The sequence below is a fragment of the Myiozetetes cayanensis genome, unplaced genomic scaffold, assembly GCF_022539395.1.
Source record: "Myiozetetes cayanensis isolate MyiCay16 unplaced genomic scaffold, myiCay2020 scf31, whole genome shotgun sequence".
Classification (NCBI taxonomy): domain Eukaryota; kingdom Metazoa; phylum Chordata; class Aves; order Passeriformes; family Tyrannidae; genus Myiozetetes; species Myiozetetes cayanensis.
This window is the reverse complement of record NW_026087533.1, coordinates 4,092,159-4,112,141: the sequence shown is the minus strand read 5'-3', so window position 1 is coordinate 4,112,141 and position 19,983 is coordinate 4,092,159. Positions and strand designations below refer to the sequence as shown.

Below are 19,983 nucleotides of genomic sequence, written 5' to 3'. Positions count from 1 at the left end.
TGAGTGTGTCTTTCTGCTTCCCTCTGCTGGCCAGACAGAGCCAGGGAATCCCTGAAAATCGGGGATCAGCGGGAAGCAGAGCAAAAGATGGGAGGGGTCACCTCGTGCTGTCTCCCGATTCCTTTGAACGTGCTCCTGAAAAACCCAACGTGTGTGTGTTGTGATTGTGTGATTGTGTGTTTGTGTGTCCTGGAGAGCTCAAAACCACTGGAAATGGGAGCAGGGCCAGAGCTGGGGGAGGGTGGGAGATGGGGAGGTGGGCACAAATGAACCAATAATATTGAATTACTGTTTTTCTCATCCTCTTATCAGCCGTGATTACAAAGTCAACTTAACGACCTCAACTTAAATGCTGTTCTTGTTAGAAACCAGGATCATTATCTGTGGCACAAAAAAATTAAAACAAAGGCTTAAACTTCAAACATTTTTTTACTCGCTTGGCTATACTGAAATCTCTGTGACTGAGATTTAAATCCCTTTTTTTTTTCCCCCCTAGCTTGAGATCACTTTCCTGTAGTGTTTGTAAGGACTGGAGGAAATGTTGAAACCCCAAAGGAACAGCTGATGATGACAAGACTCTGAATATGGAGATAGAGGAAAATGCAAATCCAAGCCCGGCTTTCATTTTAAATGGGGCGTGTGAGAGGAAGGCAAATCTAACACCAGTGCAGCATTCCAGCCAGGAAATCAGCAGCCACTTCTGCATTTCATTTCCCTGATTTATTTAAGAAGCAAATTTGGGGGTGGGGGTAAAAGAGCCCTTGGAAGCTCTGAATGGGCTGTGACTCAGTGCTGTAAATCACTTTTGCCTCGTCCTCCGAGACACCCCTGAGCACCCCTGGGAAGGCAGGAATCCAGTTCAGAGCCCATTCCAGTGTCCCTGCTCGGTGTGGCACCGGGATTTTTGGTTCTAAAGCCATTCCCAGGCGTTCAGGGGCAGGGGCTCAAGGGCTGGTTTGGCAGAGATGGGATGGGGCAGCACGGGATGATGGCTCAGGGGACACAGGGGACACGGGGGTCAGGTGAAGCCCCAGGTGGAACCGCAGGTGGAGCCTCAGGTGAGGCCCCAGGTGAAGCCCCAGGTGGAGCCCCAGGTGGAGCCCCAGGTGGAGCCCCAGGTGAAGCCCCAGGTGAGGTCTCAGGTGAAGCCCCAGGTGGAGCTCCAGGTGAGGCCTCAGGTGAGGCCCCGGGTGGCGATCCCGGAAGTCTCCTCAGGGCCGCGCCCCGCCCCGGTGAGGTGCGCGGTGCACGCCGGGAAGGGCGGTCCCTGAGCGGCTGAGGCAGCGCGGGGAGCACCGCGCACACCTCATTGCCCCGCCCCGGTGAGGTGTGCGGCCCGTACCTGCCGGGCCCTGCCGGTATCTCCGGTGCATCCCCCGCCCATCCCCGGTCCCGGCGGGGACGCGACAACCCCGTTGCCGTGACAACCCCGCTCTCCTCCAATCAGCGCGCCCGTTACTTTGGGAACGGCAGCAGCCGCCCAATCACAGGCGAGCTCTCAGAGCCGCCGCGCCTGGGTTAAGGTGGCTCGGCGGAGCCGCTTCGCGCGTGCGCCTTAAGGCGGCTGTGGCTGTACCCGAGGCGCGGGGGAGGGCGGGGGCCCGCGCCGTTCCCTGCGGGCCTGCACCGGGGAGCTGCCCCGGAGCCCCGGGAGGGGCCCGCGGGACCGCCCCGCTCCAACCGAGCGGCGGAACGCACCTCCTTCCGCCCGGCCCCTCAGAACTCTGCGCCCATTGGTTGAGCTAAGTCCCTCCCCCTCACAGCAGCCAATCCCCGCACATGGCTGGGGCCCGGCCCTAGATTGACAGCGCTGGCGGCCAATCGGAGGGGCCGGGCGGTGACGGCCCGCGGCGCTGACCGGGACCCGGAGTTGTGGCCGGGCCGGGGGCGGCGGGGAAGGACGGGCCGAGCCTGAGGACAGTGAGGGACACTGAGGGACAGGTGAGTGGCGGGGCCGTCCCGGTGTACCCGGGACTCCGGAGGGTTCGGCGGGGAACAGCCCGTGGCTGGGCTGGGCTGGGCAGGGCGGCCCGGCCGGGGGTGTGTGGGGACACCCCGTGCCCGGCGCTTCTCACACCCTGAGGGGTTTTTGCCCCTCACAGCGGCTGTCTTTGCCCTTTCCTGGCAGGGCTGGAGGCTCCGGGTGGGTTAAAGGCACCGGGGTGTGCTCAGGGGGGTCGCGGTGCCCAGCCCGGTCCTGCTGCCGCAGTTTCCAGGGTCCCGGGCTGGGATGCTCCGTGCGCTCCATCCCGGGGCTCTGATGGCCTGAGGACGTGTCAGGGGTGGGGATCACCCCCTGTCTGTCTGTAAACCTGCATCTCCTGTACCAGGCAGGGGTGATGCCGGTGCTCCCCGAGGGAGAAGGAGCCATCGCGGTGTGCGGGGAGCTCGGACACGAGTTTGACTCCGAGGAATTCCAGCTCCCAGGGATTGCACCGGGATGACCTCTGGGAGCGGCTCTGTCATCCCCAGCACGTGGGGATGGGGTGACTCATGAGCTGCTGGTCCTCGACAAACCCCAGGGGTACAGGCAGGAGGAGGATGAAAAGCAGCTCTTGCAGGACTTCAGAGACTTTGTGGTGCTGCGAAATGCCAGCTGAGTGTGTCACCCCTGGGGCCCAGCCAGCTCTGAGCTCTTTGTAAAGCCAAGTCTGTGGGAGTTTCTGTCCAGGTTTGTAAGAAGGCATTTCAAATGTGCTTTCTCTGCTGTGAGTTTGATTCCAGGGTTGTTGTTTTGTTTTTTTTTCCAGTGGCCTGACCTTCAGCAGGATTTCATTGCCTGGCCAAGGAAACAGGATGGAAGGGAAGGAGAGGCACCAAAAGCTGCTTCCAGCAAGGTCCACATCTCTTCTTTAAAGAGAACTTCCAGCAGGCAGAGAGGCTGAAAAGCAAACACTGCAAAGAACCACAATGGAAGGAGGCAACAGCCCAAATCTGCAACTCCAGCAGCTGCCCTTGGCCACAGCAGCAGTTTCTGTGCAGCCACACACGGATTCCTTCTCCTACAAGGTCAGATTCCCACCCCAGTCCACCCCTGGCTGTTGGATTGAGCTGAGAACGCTGCTCTGTTTGGGTCTCTTTTTGCAGAAAGTGCTCTGTCTGTGCATTCAGCCACTCCTGGAGGCTCTGGGGTGTCACCTGGAGAGAGAGAGAGGAGAAATTCTGTGTCTGCAGAGCAGCCAAAGTGAAGGAAGGGCTGGCAGTTCAAAGCTGGGGGTGTCTGGAGGTGTTTAAGTGCAGTGAATTCTGCCAGGTTGTTCTGGTTTGCTGTGCATTCGAGGGCTTGAATTTCAGACACAAATCTGGGAGCACACAAATATTCAAAGGCCTGGCTTAGCCTCAGGCTCCTCACTCCTCCTCCACGTTCCCTTTGTGACTCAACCTGTTTTTCATCCTGTTTTATTTCAAATCCCACCTTTCTGGATGGTGGGAATCATTGCTGAGCTGGGAATGCCAGTGCAGAAGGAGCTGGGAGTTTGCTGGGAGCTGTCACCTGGGACTTTTGGCATAACTGGTTCAGATAAAAAGTGGCATCAAATCTGTGCCAGCTCGAGCTGCCTCATCAGATGGGCTGAATTAGGAGGGAACCAGCAGCCTTTACAAGTGGAAAAGAGCAAAACAGTTTGAAAGCAGAGGTCCCTGATCCCTACTGTGGAATTCCAGGGCAATAAACATCCTCAGGAAAGGAGTTTCCCCAAAGGGGATGAGTGGCAGGGTCGTTGTGTTTGGCTTTATCTGCAAACTAATTGAAGTCCCTTGGAGAAAGTGGCTGTCAGGGGTTCTCAGCTGAGTTCACAGCTCTGGAACTCAGGGGCTTCTCTGGATTGCCCCAGATCAGTAGAAAGGGAGGGAGATAAACAGGTTTTATTGCCAGGTGGGGGTTGGATTAGATGACCTTCAAAGGTCCTTTCCAACCCAATCCAGGAACAGTTTTAAAAGCCGTGCTTCCAGAGGGTGCAAAACCCCCTCCCAATCCCTTGGCTAAACTGGATCCCTGTGTGTGTCCTTTCTTTTTCCAGGAGAACCTGATTGGGGCCTTACTGGCTATTTTTGGGCACCTTGTCAGCAGCATTGCCCTCAACCTGCAGGTGAGTGTGTCCTGCAGCAGATAATTCACCCTGCACTCAGAACACCCACCACGACCACGCTTTGCTCTTTTATTTTGGGGGGGTTTGTTTTCTTTTCCAGAAGTACAGCCACATCAGGCTGGCAGGCTCCAAAGACCCCAGGGCCTACTTCAAAACCAAGACCTGGTGGTGTGGGTTCCTCCTGCTGCTGCTGGGAGAGCTGGGAGTGTTTTCCTCCTACGCCTTCGCTCCCGTCTCGCTGATCGTGCCGCTCGGTGCAGTGTCTGTCATAGGTGAGGAGGGAGCTCAGTGTGTTCCACTCTCACATTCCTGCCTGATCCATAACTCACTCTTTCTCTTTCCCTCTTTTTTTATAGCTAGTGCAATCATAGGGATTATATTTATTAAAGAAAAATGGAAGCCCAAGGAGTTTTTGAGTAAGTGCTGCAATTCCTTTTCGGTTTTCCCCTTTATTTACAAGCCATGCAGCACACACAGCATGGCCTCTCAGGAATTATCCTTTCATTATTTTATATTGTTATTATTAGAGGGATGGCAAGGTCAGCAGGTGGTATCTGTTAGTTAAAGATGGATATTTATTTTTTCTCAGACTTGGGCCAAATCACCTGAATCTCACAGCTCCTAGAAATTCCAGGGATTGCAGGATTTGAGGATCCTGACTCTGAGGCACAGGGGAATCAGTGTTTGCAGAGCTGGGACATTCCTGCCTGCATTTCCCAGGAAAAAGGGCCGTGCAGGGCAGGATAAGCCCCCCACCCCCAGCTCTGTAGCTCTGTTTGTTCAGCAGCTCCTCTCTCCTTGTCCCAGCTCCCACCCCCCTGATGGCTCTGATATTTGGGAAGTGGGGCACTGAGTCAGGCGTGGTGTTGATGCCATAATTTAACCCTGCCCTCTCTCTCCTGTGCCCTGTCCTGGCTGCAAGGACGTTACGTCCTGTCCTTCCTCGGCTGTGGGCTGGCAATCGTTGGCACTTACCTGCTGGTGACTTTTGGCCCCAACAGCCACGAGAAGATGACGGCAGAAAACATCACCAGGCATTTAGTGAGCTGGCCGTTTCTGCTCTACGTGGTAAGGCAGCCCAGGAAATGTGGGATGGCTTTCTCAGCATTCCTGATTTGGGAGTTTCCTTTCAAGAGTTGTTTTTTTCCCCGTGGTTGCTGCCAGTCTTCCTTGTGCTCACTGGGGAGCCTCTGGCAGCTTTTCCAGGTGTCAGGCACGTGCACAGCTGACAGCTCTGCCATTCCTTCTCTGAATTATTCTCTTAGGATTTAAAAGATGTTTAATTTGGAAGTTACTGTGCTTTCAACTGGGCTTTTTCTCCACTGACTTTCTTGCTGGAGCCATAACTTCCTCACTAAAAATCTTCTGAAATCTGTCATTTTATATTTGAGAGGAGCTTGGCCATTAACTGAGGCTCGTGCTTCAGGGGTCACTTGACAGAACCTCCTCACAGAAAGCAGGCTGAGCTCTCTGATGGGAACATTCAACCAGGATTATTTGATCTGCTGCTTTACCATAAATTTAATGTCTAAAGTGTCCCATGTTTCCTGTTCTGCAAGAAGCCACTGAGTAGCTCATTTAACTGATTCTAAGATCATGCTAAATTTAATCTGTAATTGTGGGGGATCCCTATTTTCCTTTGATTTGCCCTATTGTGTAATTCCAGTGTTTGTCTGGCCCAGAATCCCATCTAATCTGCATTTTTAATATTCTCATTTCTGTCTTCTGTAGCTTGTGGAGATCATTGTTTTCTGCCTGCTGCTGTATTTTTACAAGGAGAAAAATGCAAACTACATTGTAGTTATTCTTCTGCTGGTGGCTTTGCTGGGTAAGTTGATGTGGAGTTGGAAGATCTTTAAACAGCAAATTTGAGGCATCTCTGGCATTTAGAGGATTCTATTGACCTAATTAATGCCACAAAATGCACCAATCCGCCCCAGAAATGTTACTACAAATGCTGGACATCTTTGCAAATGACCTTTGAACAATGAGGGCTTATTTCCCATAAGGAGGAATAATCTGCCAAACACAGAAAGCCCAAGTTATTTATTTCATTTTCCTTTTAATCTGTGCACACAAAGCACTGGCATTCAGTGGATAAGCAGGGCTGGGCCAGTGCAGGAAAGAGAGGATTTGACCTCCAAGAGTGTTCTTGGCTCTGGGAAGATCTGCTGTGTGGCTGAAGAAAGGAGAAATGCCCTGCCAGGGTGTCCCTGGTGACACTGGGAGAGTCTGTGGGCTTGGAGTCAAATATATCCCTCAAGTCTGCAGTGGGATTTCATTTGTCCCTTTCTCCACATTCATCTGGGTTTGTTTGTAAAGAAACTGTCCTCCATTCCACTTTGCAAGGGGTGAATAAAGCAAGGCAGTGACTCAGCCTGACACACTTAAACCTGGGTCTCAGTCCTCAGCATTTGCTATTTATGCAGCTTCAGTTACTGCAGTGTCTTTTCTTTTACTCTTTTTTCTTTGGTTTTTTTTGTTTTTGAACTGTTTGGGGCTGGATTTCAGTCACTGATACCTCAAAGGCTCTGTGATTTCCAGACAAAGCAACTCCACTAACTCTGACTGGCTTTTAAAAAAGAGAGAGGAATCTTTCTGACTCTCACTTTGAAAACTTCCCTGGCTTTTCTTAACCAAACCAGGTGATGATTTGTGTCCTTCCATCAGGTGACAGCCACAGTAAATGCTCTGCAGAACATGAGAATTGTGCCACAGAAAGGTTCAGGGAATAAAACTGGCAGAGCTGGTGCTAAAAGGGCGCAGTTTGCACCCTCTGTTCAGGTTGTTTGGAGCCTCCAGCAGAGTGTGGTGAACTCCCCTGACCTCCCCCAGGTTCCATGACGGTGGTGACGGTGAAGGCTGTGGCAGGGATGATTGTTGTGTCCATCCAAGGCACCCTGCAGCTGGACTCCCCCATCTTCTACATCATGTTGGTGTGTATGATTGCCACAGCCATCTACCAGGCCACGTAAGCCCCTCGCTCTTTGTGTCTGTCCTTGTTCTGCTTCGGGCTGCTCGTGACCCTTCCAAAATCAGAATTAAAACTGTTCCATTCCCTTCTGTGACCCTGCCCTCAAATCCATGGCACAGGAGCCTCTGGGATAATGGTGGGAGTGGTTTCAATCCCAAATGTGGATACACATCACCCAAGCGTTTGCAAAACAGTTTTAGCAATGAAATGGTGGTAAATCAGACACATCTGTGTACTGGCTAAAATCAAAGTGCAGAATCAGTGCTGCTGACAATGTGTCTGGTTTTAGCTTATCTTTTTCCTCTCCCTTCGCACAATAACATAAAAACCCAGTGGCAGCAGGGATTAAAAGCTCCTCAGAATGTGAGTGGCCCTGAGGTCACCCATTCCAAGGGATGTTGCTGCTGCTTCAATGAGAAAAATGATTAATTTCCCAAATCTAAGCATCACTTCTGGAAGGGGTCTCCAAGCAGAGCATCCCTGCACATGAAGCCCTGTTGTCTGTGACTGTGTTGCAGGTTTTTAGCTCAAGCCTCCCAGCTCTATGACTCAGCTCAGATTGCCAGTGTTGGCTACATCCTGTCCACAGCAGCAGCAATCTCAGCAGGTAAGGGCCCAAACCTTCCCAAAACAAGGCAGGTGAATACTCCAGCAAGATTCTCTTGTGTTTCCTTGTCATCTTTGTTTGGTTTTTCCTTCGTTAAAACATGAATTATCCCGTTAGACTGTGTTTAAAATTTTCTGCTTTAGATGACCGCTCATTAAAAATGATCATTTAAAAAAAAAACCAAAAACCACAGAGGTAAAAATAGGGAGCTTAAAAAAATAGTGGTTCCTGGAGGGATTAATGCTGGAGGTGACACTGAGAGGGTGGGGAAAGATATAATGAATTATTTCCTTTTGAAGGAGCGACTTTTTACTTGGACTTCACGGGGGAGGATGTTCTGCACATATGCATGTTTGCACTGGGGTAAGTGCTTCGAGTTCCCTGGAGGGGAAAACTGGAAGGGGTTGCTTCATGGGACTCAGATTTTTAGAAAATAAAAACACACATTTGGGAGATTATTGGCACCTGCAGTGCTGGGTGCCCTCCCTCGGCAGTGATAGCAGTGATGTTGTTCTCCTCCCTCAGGTGTCTCATAGCATTCCTGGGTGTCTTCCTGATCACCAGGAACAGGAAGAAGCCTGTGCCCTTTGAACCATACATATCCATGGATGCCATGCCAGGTAACAGGAAAATCCAGGGGCTCATCACCCTTGGGAAGTGTTCCCTCACTGGGGAAGGCTGATGAGGTGCTGCGAGAGGCAGGGACCAGGGGGAGCAGGAATTTCTTTTGGGAAGCACAGCCTGTGGTGAGCTGTGTGAGGGAGATGCAGCAGTTGATGGATAACTGACTGCCATCCTTCATTCCCTTTGGAGCTCATTTCCCCATTAGCTGCTCCAGTGCTGAGCACAAAAACCACCCTGGCCTTTGATTTAACCCTCAAGGAACCGATGAGCTGGACAACAGGGAGACCTGATAATTCCAGGTCTGATTTACCTGATTTACCAGAGCCCAGGAAAGATGCGTTTTTTGTCCCTAAGCATTTTCATCTCTGCTCTCTCCAGGCATGCAGAACATGCATGACAAAGGGATTGCAGTCCAGCCTGACCTCAAAGCTTCCTTCTCCTACGGGGCCCTGGAGAACAACGACAACATGCCCGAGATTTACACCCCGGCCACGCTGCCCATCGTGCAGGAGCAGCACGGACCCAAAGGGGTGTCTGCCCCTCCCTACCGGGTGCTGGAGCACAGCAAAAAGGACTGAGTGACCTTAAAGGACTGGATTTGAATCCTCAGAAGTCTGACCTTTTATTTATTTACCCATTAAAATACGAGCAAGTGTAAAAGCCAACCTTGACAAGCTCATCTCCAGCTGAACTTTCCAGGCTGATTATTAAAATAAGCAACTCTTTCTAATAGCTGTGAAGTTGAAAGCACTCATTCTTAGCAAGGAGTAAATGCCAGTTCTGCATGGAATCCTGCTGTGCTGAAGTGTGAAAGGGGGAGTGCAGCATCATGGCACTGGTGAGAGAGCTGATGCTGTGGGAAGAGAAGTGACTGTGCAGTTTTCAGCCCTGCTGGGAGTGGGTTTATCTCCAGCCAGAAGAGAGAGAGAGAGAGAGAGAAGAGCAGGATTTAATCTTTCATTTACAGAGCCTGTGATGGATTTGCAGGAAGGCTGTAAATCCTCACGTGTCTGGTGTGACCACTGACTCACTGAACACGGCAATAAATGGAATTGTTTTTAAGCATCACCACTGGAACTTCCTGTGTTTTTAGAGCAGCAGGGCTGGTCAGAGCAAACAAGCTGCTTGATTCCCTCAAACCACGGATTTTTGGGCCACCTCCTGTACTGCTGTTCTCTGGCTGGTGTTGAGCACGAGCACTGAGGCTGGGAGTTGTTTCTAGAGCACCACTGGATTATGTGTCGGCTTAGAACAAAGATTATTTGCCAGTTTTCTGTTCCGTGGCAGGAGCTTCGAGTTGGATTAACTGGTGCAGGGGGAACGCTGTGAGGTGCAAGGGCAAGGAGAAATGAGGATAATGTGACTGGATCTGGTGGGGAATTCTATATCATTTTTGATCCTGTCTTAAATGATTTATCAGGTTTATTTTTGTTCTGCAGGAGTCCAACTTTAGTGGTCCCCAATACTTACAGGTGTTGACATCCCCTTAGTTCTGTAACCACAACCGAGCTTTGTGTACTTGTGATATTCATCTTCCCACACAGTTATTGCAGGTTCTTGCTGTTGTGCAGGACAACAGAACCTTTCTCTTGCAGAGGTTTGATGCTGCCAGAGCAGCCATTCACCTGGCTGCAGTGACACTGATTTACTGCCCTGGGGTCCTGGTAATCAGCTGTGAATTTCTGTGCAGCTTTTGTTCATTAACAATACCAAATGAAGTCATGCAGGGCACAGGAATGCTGCCTCTCCTTTATCTCCTCCCTTTTAATCAACCAGGCAGCTTGGACCTATTAGTTCTGCCACCACAGAACACACACAGTTGGAAAACAAGCTGTGCTAAACCCACTGACAGCTACAAACACCTCTTTTACATGGCAATATTCTCTGTGTTTAATTTTTAATTTTTTTTCCCTGACATATATTATGTACTTCCCCCTTTCTTACTTTTTTCTCCCAAGCTTCCAAAAAAATTTCATTTTCTGCTCTCTAGCCCCGTTCTTAGAGCTGAGGAGGCACGAGCAGGGCCTTGAGAAGCCAAGGATCTTCTTTCAACTTGACCTGTAGGACTCCTGTGCTCTTTCTGACAGTGGCAGGGGAGAGCTCAGGGCTGAATTCAACTCCCTTGTGGTTCAGAGCAGCTGGAACAGGGAAGGTGTTTATTTGCACCTTCAGGTCTGAACTTTGTACAGAGTGTTGGTTGGTCTGAGGTGGCAACAGCCATGCCCAGGATGGCAGCAGAATATTCACAGCTGAGCAGCACAGGGAGGTTTAAAGAGTGGAAAATAATATAATAAAATGCCAGTTTTAACAAGTGAATGTCAGGTGTCAGCCCTGCAGGGTGAGCCCAAGGAACAGCTCCTTGGCTCTGTCTCTGGCATCTTCCCCCAGTGTGAACTGACAGCTCTTTGCCTCCACACTGTGTGGCTTCTCAATGCCCCAGAGCACTTAAATCCCTTCTCAGTGTGTGTTTTCTGTGTGATTTCATGCTGTGCAGCACAGCTGAACGTGGAGAATGACCTGCCTTCAGTGTTGTCCCGCTCACATAAAAATGTGTCAATAAATCAAGCTTGACAGTGTTGCACTATCAGGATCACTGCTTCATTTTTCACGAGCAGCGTTGCATGTCTTACTGAATTCTGTTTGTCTTTCAGGTGAGGCCTTTGGAATTAAAACTTTAAATAAAAAAGATCGAGGGAAAAGGAAACTCTCAATAAAAGGTTGTGGTAAAACCCGACGGAATCCTGGCTTGCTCTGTGCTCTGGGAATAGCTTTAACTGGCCCTGAACTTCTTGAGAGAAGTTAAGGCAGAATTTATTTTCCTGAAATGTGTATTGAAAGGCCTGTCTGTTTTGTTTTTAACAGGATGCCTGTAAATGAGATGCAGATTGCTGTGTTTGGGGCTGCAGCATTGCCAGTGCACAGGAGTGGCCAAGTGTTTGGTGTCAGCTGTAGGAACTGTGCAATTTAACTTCAAAAACTTGGTTTAATAATTAATGAATTAGCATTTCTAATTTTGGAGAAGAGCTTGAACATGTGAGCCAGGGATAACCTAAAGGAGTGGGGAGACACAACCCCAAAATCCCTGTATTACTGATGGCCTGACTCGTGAGGTTTTCTACTGAAATTGAGCTTCTTTGAGACAGCCAAGCCCTCTGGTGAAAGTTGGGAATGCTCTGCTGGAGGAGATGTCATCCCTCAGCTCCAGGGCACCGTGAATTGGATACAGGAGCAGCTTCACTGCCATTTAGAGATCTAGAGATGGTCGTAAATAAATTTAGACTAGTGGGGACGCAGCTTAATCGACTGCTTGCCAACTTAATTAACACTTAACAGATGGGTTTTAGTCCAGGGGGATAAGAGGATAACCCTCAGGATACTCTTAATTAAATGTATCTCTTGGGGTCCCAAACCACAAAGGAAGAAAAAAAGAACAAAACCAACCCGAGAGCAACCTCAGCTGCTTTGCTGTTAAAGAGCTGCACTTGATTGAATCCCTGGACAATGCTGGCAGAAGCAGCTTCCCCAAGCCCCAGAATTTCTGATAAATGTGGAAATAATTTGTTGACATCAGTCATTTAAGGGACATTGTGTTATATTACAGACAAGTGCTTTAAGTGCTAAATAAAGTGATGGCAGTCGAGCCAGATGCCAGGAGCGTTGCAGGAACAGGAGGTGTTATTTCAAAAGACAGAAGTGTTTAAAATGCCTCTGAATTGGCCATATAAATGTTGGGAGTCTGTGGTATTGAAGCAGAATATATTGCTGGCCTAGGGAGGAAGATTGTGGTACTGAATCAATAAACTATGTGACTGCAGCAAGGGAAGGCTGAGGTAACACAGAGTAACCAACTACCACCTAAATTTGCACAGCATCTAAATTGCAGAATCCTTTTCTCTTGGGCAGGTGAGACTGATCTTACCTTTCTAAAGCCAGCTCTGCTCTGCTGTTTTCTTACAAGGGAAAGGTTTGCCTTGTGCACAGGTAAATCAGCAGCCTGGTGGAGAACACCAGCTGAACGTTGCTTTCTGCCTTTTTTTTTCCTGTACCTGAAATTTAGAATAGAAAGCGTTTCAACCACAGAAATTCAGTGTTCTGGCTCTCCTGGCTCTCCAAGCAAGGCCAAAACCGTGGGACTGAATAATTTGTGCCGGTGAAATCCAAAAGCTTTGTGTGGGTGCCGTTTTGCCGTGGGGAAACCAAACAAAGGAACGCGGGTTTGTGTTTTGTTCGGGAGGTAAAGGGAGGCAGGCGTCGATTAATCACCCGCCTCAGATGACGGGGCTGCCTCAAACCCTCTCAGGGCTGGGATTAAAGCCGAGATTTACTCCCGGGGATGCGAATTGTCCCTGTCCCCACCTGGCAGCTGGCCAGGGCTGCCCCTACATCCACCCCGGAGCAGCAGCGCCTGTCCCAGCACACGGAGCATCCCGCTGTGCCCCCAGCGCCACCCGTGTCGCTTCCCACGCCCCCCCCCCCGGACCTCAATCAACAGGTGATTAAACTGTGGAATCGTGGGATGGTTTGGGATGCTTTGGGCTGGAAGGGACCTCAGAGGTCACCCGGGGACAGCTCCCCCCGGCCCAGGCTGCTCCAGCCCGGGCGCTCCCGCAGCTCCGCAGCGTCTCCTTCCTCCGCGCTCGGCCCTGCCGGGGCCGCCGGCTCTTCTCCACACGCAGCTCTGGAGGGCAACTCGCGGAATTTTTAAATAAATTTAAATAATTCACCACCACCACCCCCTCCCCGGTCTCGGCCATTGCCGGACCCCTCAGCGGGGCCGGGGCATGCGCGGGGCCGCCCCTCCCTCCCTTCCTCTCCCTATCCCCCTCTCCCCTCCCTCCCTCCATCCGGGTCACCGACCCTCTCCCCGCCGCTCCGGGAGGCGCTGAGGGATGGCAGGGGGGGGGACATGACGGGGGGGACACGCGCGCAGGCGCGTTCCCGTCTCTCTCGCCGCTCCCGTGCGCGCTCCCGCCGCCCCACACGGACACCCGCGGCCGGTGCGCGCTCCCGCCGCCCCACACGGACACCCGCGGGCCGGTGCGCGCTCCCGCCGCCCCACACGGACACCCGCGGGCCGGTGCGCGCTCCCGCCGCCCCACACGGACACCCGCGGGCGGTGCGCGCTCCCGCCGCCCCACACGGACACCCGCGGGCCGGTGCGCGCTCCCGCCGCCCCGCCCCGAGCCCCGTCCGCAGGTGAGGTGAGGCCCGGGCCGGGCCGAGCGCTCCGAGCCGCGGGTGCGGAAGTTGTTGCTTTGCTTTGGTTTGGTTTGGTTTGGTTTGGTTTGGTTTGGTTTGGTTTTTTTTCCTCTCCCTGAGGGGCGGATCCCGAGGGTTTGGGGGTTTTTTAATTAAGGAATATCCCCGGTCAGGGCTCCGGCCCGGGCGGGGGGTGAGCCCCGCTCCCTGCGCTCGGCCGGGGCAGCTCCGCGGGGTGTGCGGGACCGTGGGGTGGGGTGGGGTGGGAAGGGACCTCAAACATCACCCAGTGCCACCCGTGCCACGGGCAGGGACACCTTCCACTAGCCCAGGCTGCTCCAACCTGGCCTTGGGCACTGCCAGCGATGGGGCAGCCACAGCTTCTCTGGGCAAAGCTGTGCCAGGGCCTGCCCGCCCTCCCAGGGAAGGATTTCTGCCCCTCGGCTCCTCGGGGAGGGTTCTGTTGCTGTGGAAATGGCCATTTCTGGTCCCTGCGTTCGGGTTTTTCGGGATGTGATGCGAGGGAGCTGCTCGTGCTCAGCTGCTGCTCCAGAGGATGCCCAGGAAAACACCCCCAGGAGCTGAAGCCCCCAAGGGCAGGAGCCGCTTTGCTCAAATATCACAAGATTTTTAGCCCTGTGTGGAGTTGGAGAGTTTGCTTTCGAGTGTTTCACCTGCCGTTTAAGTGGTAAGCAGGTGTTAATTCCCAGAATAAAGGACTTAGTGAAAGGTCTGATCCCGGTGGCTTTAGTTCCTGGGATCCTTTCAGTCGAGCTGTGTGAGGCTGTTAAATCTGCAATCTGAGAGCAAATAGTTTGCTAATGAGCACTGCATTGAAACCGCTTTCAATTTGTTTATTGCGGTTAATACCCTGGTAAGAATTAGCGGATCATAAATAGTAAATGTAACAAACGACTTGCATTTGCATATCTCCATTCCCAGATAAATAGGAACCTTTCCAGTGAAGAAATCCCCTTTTTTCCTGGGGAAGCTGAATCAGAACAGTTGGCTGTTGCACTGATAATCACATTCCTGTGCCTGTCAAGCTTGGAGCACCCTTCTTCTGGTTTTAATGCTCTCTAATAATTGCATAATCAAACAATTCTGCCTGATCTCTCAAAATATCACTTCTCAGGGGGCTGTTTGTCACTGGACTTGTTAATTAACATTCACACATCAGTCCTACCTGTCTCATCTGATGCCAGGGAAGGTGTAGGATGTCCTTGCATTGCTCAGTAAGCAGGTGTTTTGATACTGATTTGGGTGAAGTCACGAAAAACCGGGTGATCTGAGAGGAAAAACAGAATTAACCCTGTAGGCTCGTGATTAAAAAGAATAGAACCGTGATGCATCCTTAATGAAGGAAGAACCACAGCATGATTGAAGTGGCTTTTGTAGCTCAGTGTTCCCTGCAGAAGCTTTTCAGATTTTGGGGTTTACAGCAGGAAATGCTGTGCTGGAAATTACACAGAGCGGCGTTGTCGGTTTGGATTTGTCAGGAGAAAGGGAGGGGGAATTTCAGCTCCTTGACAGAGTGACTTGATGTCCCTTTTGGTTGGGCAGCAGAGTCTCCAGTCCTTCCCCAGGGCAGGGGGATGTGGGGCCCTCACACTGGATTTTGGGTTGTGTTTTTTTGGGATGGCAGGGCCCTGTTCTAAGCTGGCCCCTCCCCAGGAGCTGCAGGGGGAGAAGGATGCTGAGGGATCCCATGAAGTCCTGGAGCGACAGCCAGTCCGACCTGTACAGCAGCGACCAGGAGGAGGAGGAGCAGATGATTTTCGGGGAAAATGAGGAGGATTTGGAAGAGATGATGGATTTGAGTGACCTGCCCACCTCCCTCTTCGCTTGCAGCGTGCACGAGGCCGTGTTTGAGGTGCAGGAGGAGAAGGTGAGGCAGGAGGAGCGTGTGGGTTTGGAAGTGTAATCTGGTGTGTTAATGCTTGTTATAACTGGGGGAAAAAGCCATCCCAAAGTATTTTCCTGGGAAGCTCAGAGCAGCCTGAGCACATCTACCAAAGAGCAGATAGTATCACTCTATCCTAGCCTTTGGAATTGTCAGTGGATACACAGTGCTGCTCCCCTGGAAAGCTCCTCTGATCAGTATCTTTTTTCTCTTTATCCAGTGGTTGTGGTTCCACATCCATCTAATAAAATAAAATAAAATCAAATCCGATTTTAAAAAAAATATTATCACTTAAAAATAAAATCTGCACTTGTAAATTTTTATTTCAAGGCAAAGATCCTGTTAAAAGAGCAAGATGAATGTGCAGGATGTGTGTTCTGGCTTGAACACCTTGAAAGTAGCCTATGAAAACATTATAATAAACTAAATCTTCTCTGGCCTGTCAGCATTTTATTCCATCAAATCTTAATTCTCTGGGCTTCCAAGGGCACCAGGAATAATTAGTTACATTACATGAGTGAGGGGGAGCAGTATGTGAATTTTTTTAATCTGGCATTTTTGTGAGTGTTTACTTTGGAAGGGACCAGAAATCCCTGACTAACATTCCTACTCGTGATGAGAATTCTGACATTTCCTTAAGAACTCAGCGCTTTAATTTATCTCATATAAAAACGATTCCATCTGCACGGTGCTTTTGGAGATCCCTGTTGAGAGCCACGTGCATTTTTGGAGATGTGCACTCCGAGTTTCTCTCGCTAGGTGGCAGTTCGTGCATGCCGAGTGTTGGGTCTCTGTTCACATCCAGGTGCTCTTGGAATTCCGACTGAACCGGTGGGACAAACCCGCTGCAAAGGGACGCGGGTGGGATTTAGGAGGGGAAAGCCCAAGGCTGGTGTGTTTTCCCAGAGTGAAAACATTCATTTTGTGTCTGGACAATGTTTCTACTTCACCCCTAGGAAAGGTTTGAAGGCCTTTTCACGGCCTACGACGACCAAGTGACGTTCCAGCTGTTCAAGAGCTTCAGAAGAGTGAGGATAAACTTCAGCAATCCGGAGGCAGCAGCGAGAGCGCGGATAGAGCTGCACGAGACAGACTTCGGGGGCAAGAAGCTGAAGCTTTACTTTGCCCAGGTGGGATGGAGCAAAGGGGTTGTGCTCGTGGCCCTCATCCCTTAAGTCCTCCTTTTTCCGTGAGTTCCGTTCATGACAACCATCAGAAGTCACCTCCAGCCTCGTTGTCCCGCCCTGAGCTGCGTCAGGGCGTGGCTGACAGGGAGAAATTCACCCTCTGGAGGCAGTTTTGCTGTGCAGACCCCACCAGAGCTGTGCTGGAAGGGAAGGGGTGGGTGCAGAGTGCTCTTTGCAGGGATGTAAATGCTGGGTCGGCACTGGCAGCACCTGCCCAGGCCGAGGTCTGAACTGCAGCCTTGCCCTGGGGGGTTGCACCCACAGGACTGGGCTGAATGGAGCGTTACCAAAGCAGGGGGTGGACAAGCATTAGTGGGGAAATGCCTGAATAAAGAGGGAATTAACATTTTCCATCTGTGTCTCCTGGCTTGGCCCTCAGGTGCAGGTATCCGGGGAAATAGGGGACAAGTCCTACCTCCTCCCTCCACAGCCTGTCAAGCAGTTCCTCATCTCCCCACCTGCCTCTCCACCAGTTGGGTGGAAACAGAGTGAAGATGCAACTCCCCTGATAAACTATGACTTGCTGTGTGCTGTCTCCAAGCTGGGACCAGGTGGGAACATTTCACCTCCTTTTGCTGTGATGCTTAAGTTGAAAAATGGTTATAGAGGGATTTTATCTACTTGTCTTTGTGTGAGAAGAAACTCAGTCTCTTTAATGTGATGTTTCTTCCTGGAGTGAAATGACCCATCACTTTGTTTTTTTACTTTAATTATTTAATTGGTTGGAAGTGTAGCACAGGCTGGACTGTGTGGTACTGGCTCCATCACGTCCATATATTGAATTTTGTCCGAGTCTCAGCGTTAAGGAAACAAACAATAAAAGAGGAATGAGAACTTCAGGCTCTTGCAGATGGGCAGCTCAAGTTACTAAGGATGTAGAGATGCTAATATGTGCTTTTGGGGGTTTAATCATCAACTTCTTTCTAAGCCTTCCTGGGAAATGTGGTGGTTGCTTTCTGTGACAGACAGGAAATATGGAGGGTTAACATTTTCGAGTGCTTTTGTAGGTTTTCATTTACATAAATGATGCCACTTGAAAAATGTGTGTGCTGCCTGTGTTGTGCTGCCTTCAGTGGCTCAGGAGGGTTTTTTAGCACCCCTTCCTTGCTTTAAACACCAGCTGAAAGGCTGATTGTCCTCCAAGTACAGGTTTAGTGAAGTGTGGCAGTCCAGCAAATCCCAGGTGAGTGTTTGGCTGCGCTGCTGGAGATACGAAGGAGTTTTTGAGGTGAATGCTTCCCCCTGGGTGGGGGTGATGTTTCAGCAGGGTGTTTGTTTGCTGCCCTCAGGGGAGAAGTACGAGCTCCACGCAGGGACAGACTCCACTCCCAGCGTGGTGGTCCACGTGTGTGAGAGCGAGACAGAGGAGGAGGAGGAGCTCAAAAACCCCAGGCGGAAGATCCTGCAGACCCGGCGTCCAGACCCGCCCCCAACGATCCTGAGCGACTCCAAGGCCTTCGAGCGTGCCCTGGAGGTGGGGGGCACCATGCACTGCTAGAGCTCAGCTGCTCCAGGGGGTACCAACACCAGACACTCCTGAGTCCGTGTGTCGATGTCTGTGCTGCTGCTGTAGCCACAACAGAGCTGACTGTGTAGTTGTCTCTCTCATGCTCAAGGGTTTGGATGCCAATGCTCTGAAAAGCACTTTAATTTTAGGGACTAGTCCCACCCCTCCACCCCCCTGAGTGTAGCAAATCCACCTGACTTGAAATAGTGACAGTTATAGGAAGTCTGGTTGTGTTTTGGTTTTTTTTTTAAAGATGTTTTTGTTTCTGTTGTACAGTGTGATGTACCAAGTGCTGAAATAATGTCTTGCTGTCATGGCTGGGTTCCAGGGAGCTCATTGCCCAGCAATGCAGAGCTGATCTGTGCTGGTCCAACAGCTTCCAGTTCATACAGCGTTAAACACAAGTGAAATGCACTCCTTATGCTGAAATTCCTTCCCAGCTGAGGTGAGGATTGACCTTTGCTTTCCTCAGAAAGGCCAGGGGTGTGTTTGTGACTGGCCGTGAGGCACAAACGCAGGGGTGGAGCTGAACTCAGCTGGGTTTGGTGGCTGCACACCGGGGCTGTCACCAACCCTGAGCTCTGTGTGGTGCACTGGTGGCTTGCACTGACACCTAATTAGGAGTTCATTACAGCAGGTAGATTAAAATTGTGGGCCCAGCAGCTGAATGTGTGGTCTCTGATCCTCTCTGGGGATGTCCAGTCCCCAAGCGGGCTCCGTGTCCGGGTAACGCCGTGACTGTGAGGTCATGGCAGCAGATCAGACGCCGAGGGTTAATTTTTAACTCCCCCAGTCTGTTTTGTATTTTCCAAGACAATCAGTTGCCTGGCTTAGGCAGTTTTTATGCAGTTCCAGCCCTTGTTTGCTGTTTTCCTGTGTGGTGGTCCTGCGTGTCTGGCAGAGCATCTGCTGCCTCTGAGAGCAGGGGGCATCTTTTAGAATACAGATCTTTACTTTTGTGATCTTGTGTTAAGTGTTTTTTTAGTAGGAGGACAACATGCCTTGGTATATAACAACACCTGCTCCTGTGCTTTTATGCTATTTTATAGCCAAAGTTTTTTAGTCTAGACAGATTCTTTTTTTTTTTTCTTCTTTTTTTTTCTATTTCAAAGGATAAAATGATCTGTGAACAAACCAGGCTGCTGATGTTTGTGTGTGGAAATCATCGGAGTCATTCAGAAACTCAGATTTTTCAGGGTCATTTCAGTGTGGTTCAGTCGTTCATGACGTGCTTCTTGAACTCTCCAAAGTGTTTTTTTTTTCACTTGACTGACAGCAGAGAGAAAAGGAATGGTCAGGGATTCACATGGATGGAGCAGTTTCCAGCTCCTGTGTCATCCTGGATCCACCACCAGCTTCACCTTGCAAAGTGGGATCCTGCAGGCAGGTCCTTGTTCCAGAGGCAGGAATAGTGTAGGTTAAAAAGGTAGGAAAATGGGCTTTGCTCACCTTGCCTCCACAGGTGTGATATTTATGTATCTCTTCAGGTATTAAAATCACTCAAAGACCAACTTCTCTGTCTCACTGCATTGAAACAAAGGGGAAAAAAAACAACAACAACAAAATCCTGTGTTACCCATCAGGCTTGTGGATTCTTCAAATTCCAGAAGCCCTGTCTGGATTCTCTGTGTTGTTTTTATTCTGTTAGCTGTTGAATTTCTGCCCCACTGCAGAAGTTGCTGTGAGTAGCAGTAAGTGGGGAACCCTCACAAACACTTTTATGAGGCAGATCAAGCGTGACGTTGTCGATGTATAAACGTGTAAAACGTGGAACATTCCAGCACTTCTTGTTGTGTAAAGACACTTCAAATAAAACAGTGCAGTGCCATTCACACTTGGGATTTTAGCTGTGTTCCACTCTGGGCCAAGTCTGATATGTAAGATTCTTTCAGGG

At 50.6% G+C, this 19,983-nt stretch overlaps 2 protein-coding genes across 4 annotated transcripts; both read left to right on the top strand.

The window, feature by feature from the left end:
• Nucleotides 1–1,812: 1,812 nt before the first annotated feature.
• Nucleotides 1,813–11,027, top strand: NIPAL3 (NIPA like domain containing 3). Of its 2 annotated transcripts, XM_050326350.1 has the most exons (13): nt 1,844–1,941; nt 2,331–2,671; nt 2,751–3,009; nt 4,020–4,088; nt 4,189–4,360; nt 4,445–4,504; nt 5,011–5,156; nt 5,820–5,916; nt 6,924–7,059; nt 7,581–7,669; nt 7,969–8,032; nt 8,195–8,289; nt 8,672–11,027. In XM_050326350.1, the coding sequence occupies exons 3-13, from the start codon at nt 2,911–2,913 to the stop codon at nt 8,869–8,871; spliced, it is 1,227 nt and encodes a 408-aa protein (XP_050182307.1). In that variant the 5' UTR covers nt 1,844–1,941; nt 2,331–2,671; nt 2,751–2,910; the 3' UTR covers nt 8,872–11,027. The 2 variants fall into 2 exon arrangements, with proteins under 2 accessions (XP_050182306.1, XP_050182307.1); XM_050326349.1 differs by lacking the exon at nt 2,331–2,671 and having other exon boundaries at nt 1,813–1,941.
• Nucleotides 11,028–13,320: 2,293 nt separating this feature from the next.
• Nucleotides 13,321–19,921, top strand: RCAN3 (RCAN family member 3). Of its 2 annotated transcripts, none has more exons than XM_050326364.1 (5): nt 13,321–13,489; nt 15,138–15,380; nt 16,352–16,525; nt 16,962–17,133; nt 17,872–19,921. In XM_050326364.1, the coding sequence occupies exons 2-5, from the start codon at nt 15,186–15,188 to the stop codon at nt 18,078–18,080; spliced, it is 750 nt and encodes a 249-aa protein (XP_050182321.1). In that variant the 5' UTR covers nt 13,321–13,489; nt 15,138–15,185; the 3' UTR covers nt 18,081–19,921. The 2 variants fall into 2 exon arrangements, with proteins under 2 accessions (XP_050182321.1, XP_050182322.1); XM_050326365.1 differs by having other exon boundaries at nt 13,397–13,489; nt 15,167–15,380.
• Nucleotides 19,922–19,983: the final 62 nt, after the last annotated feature.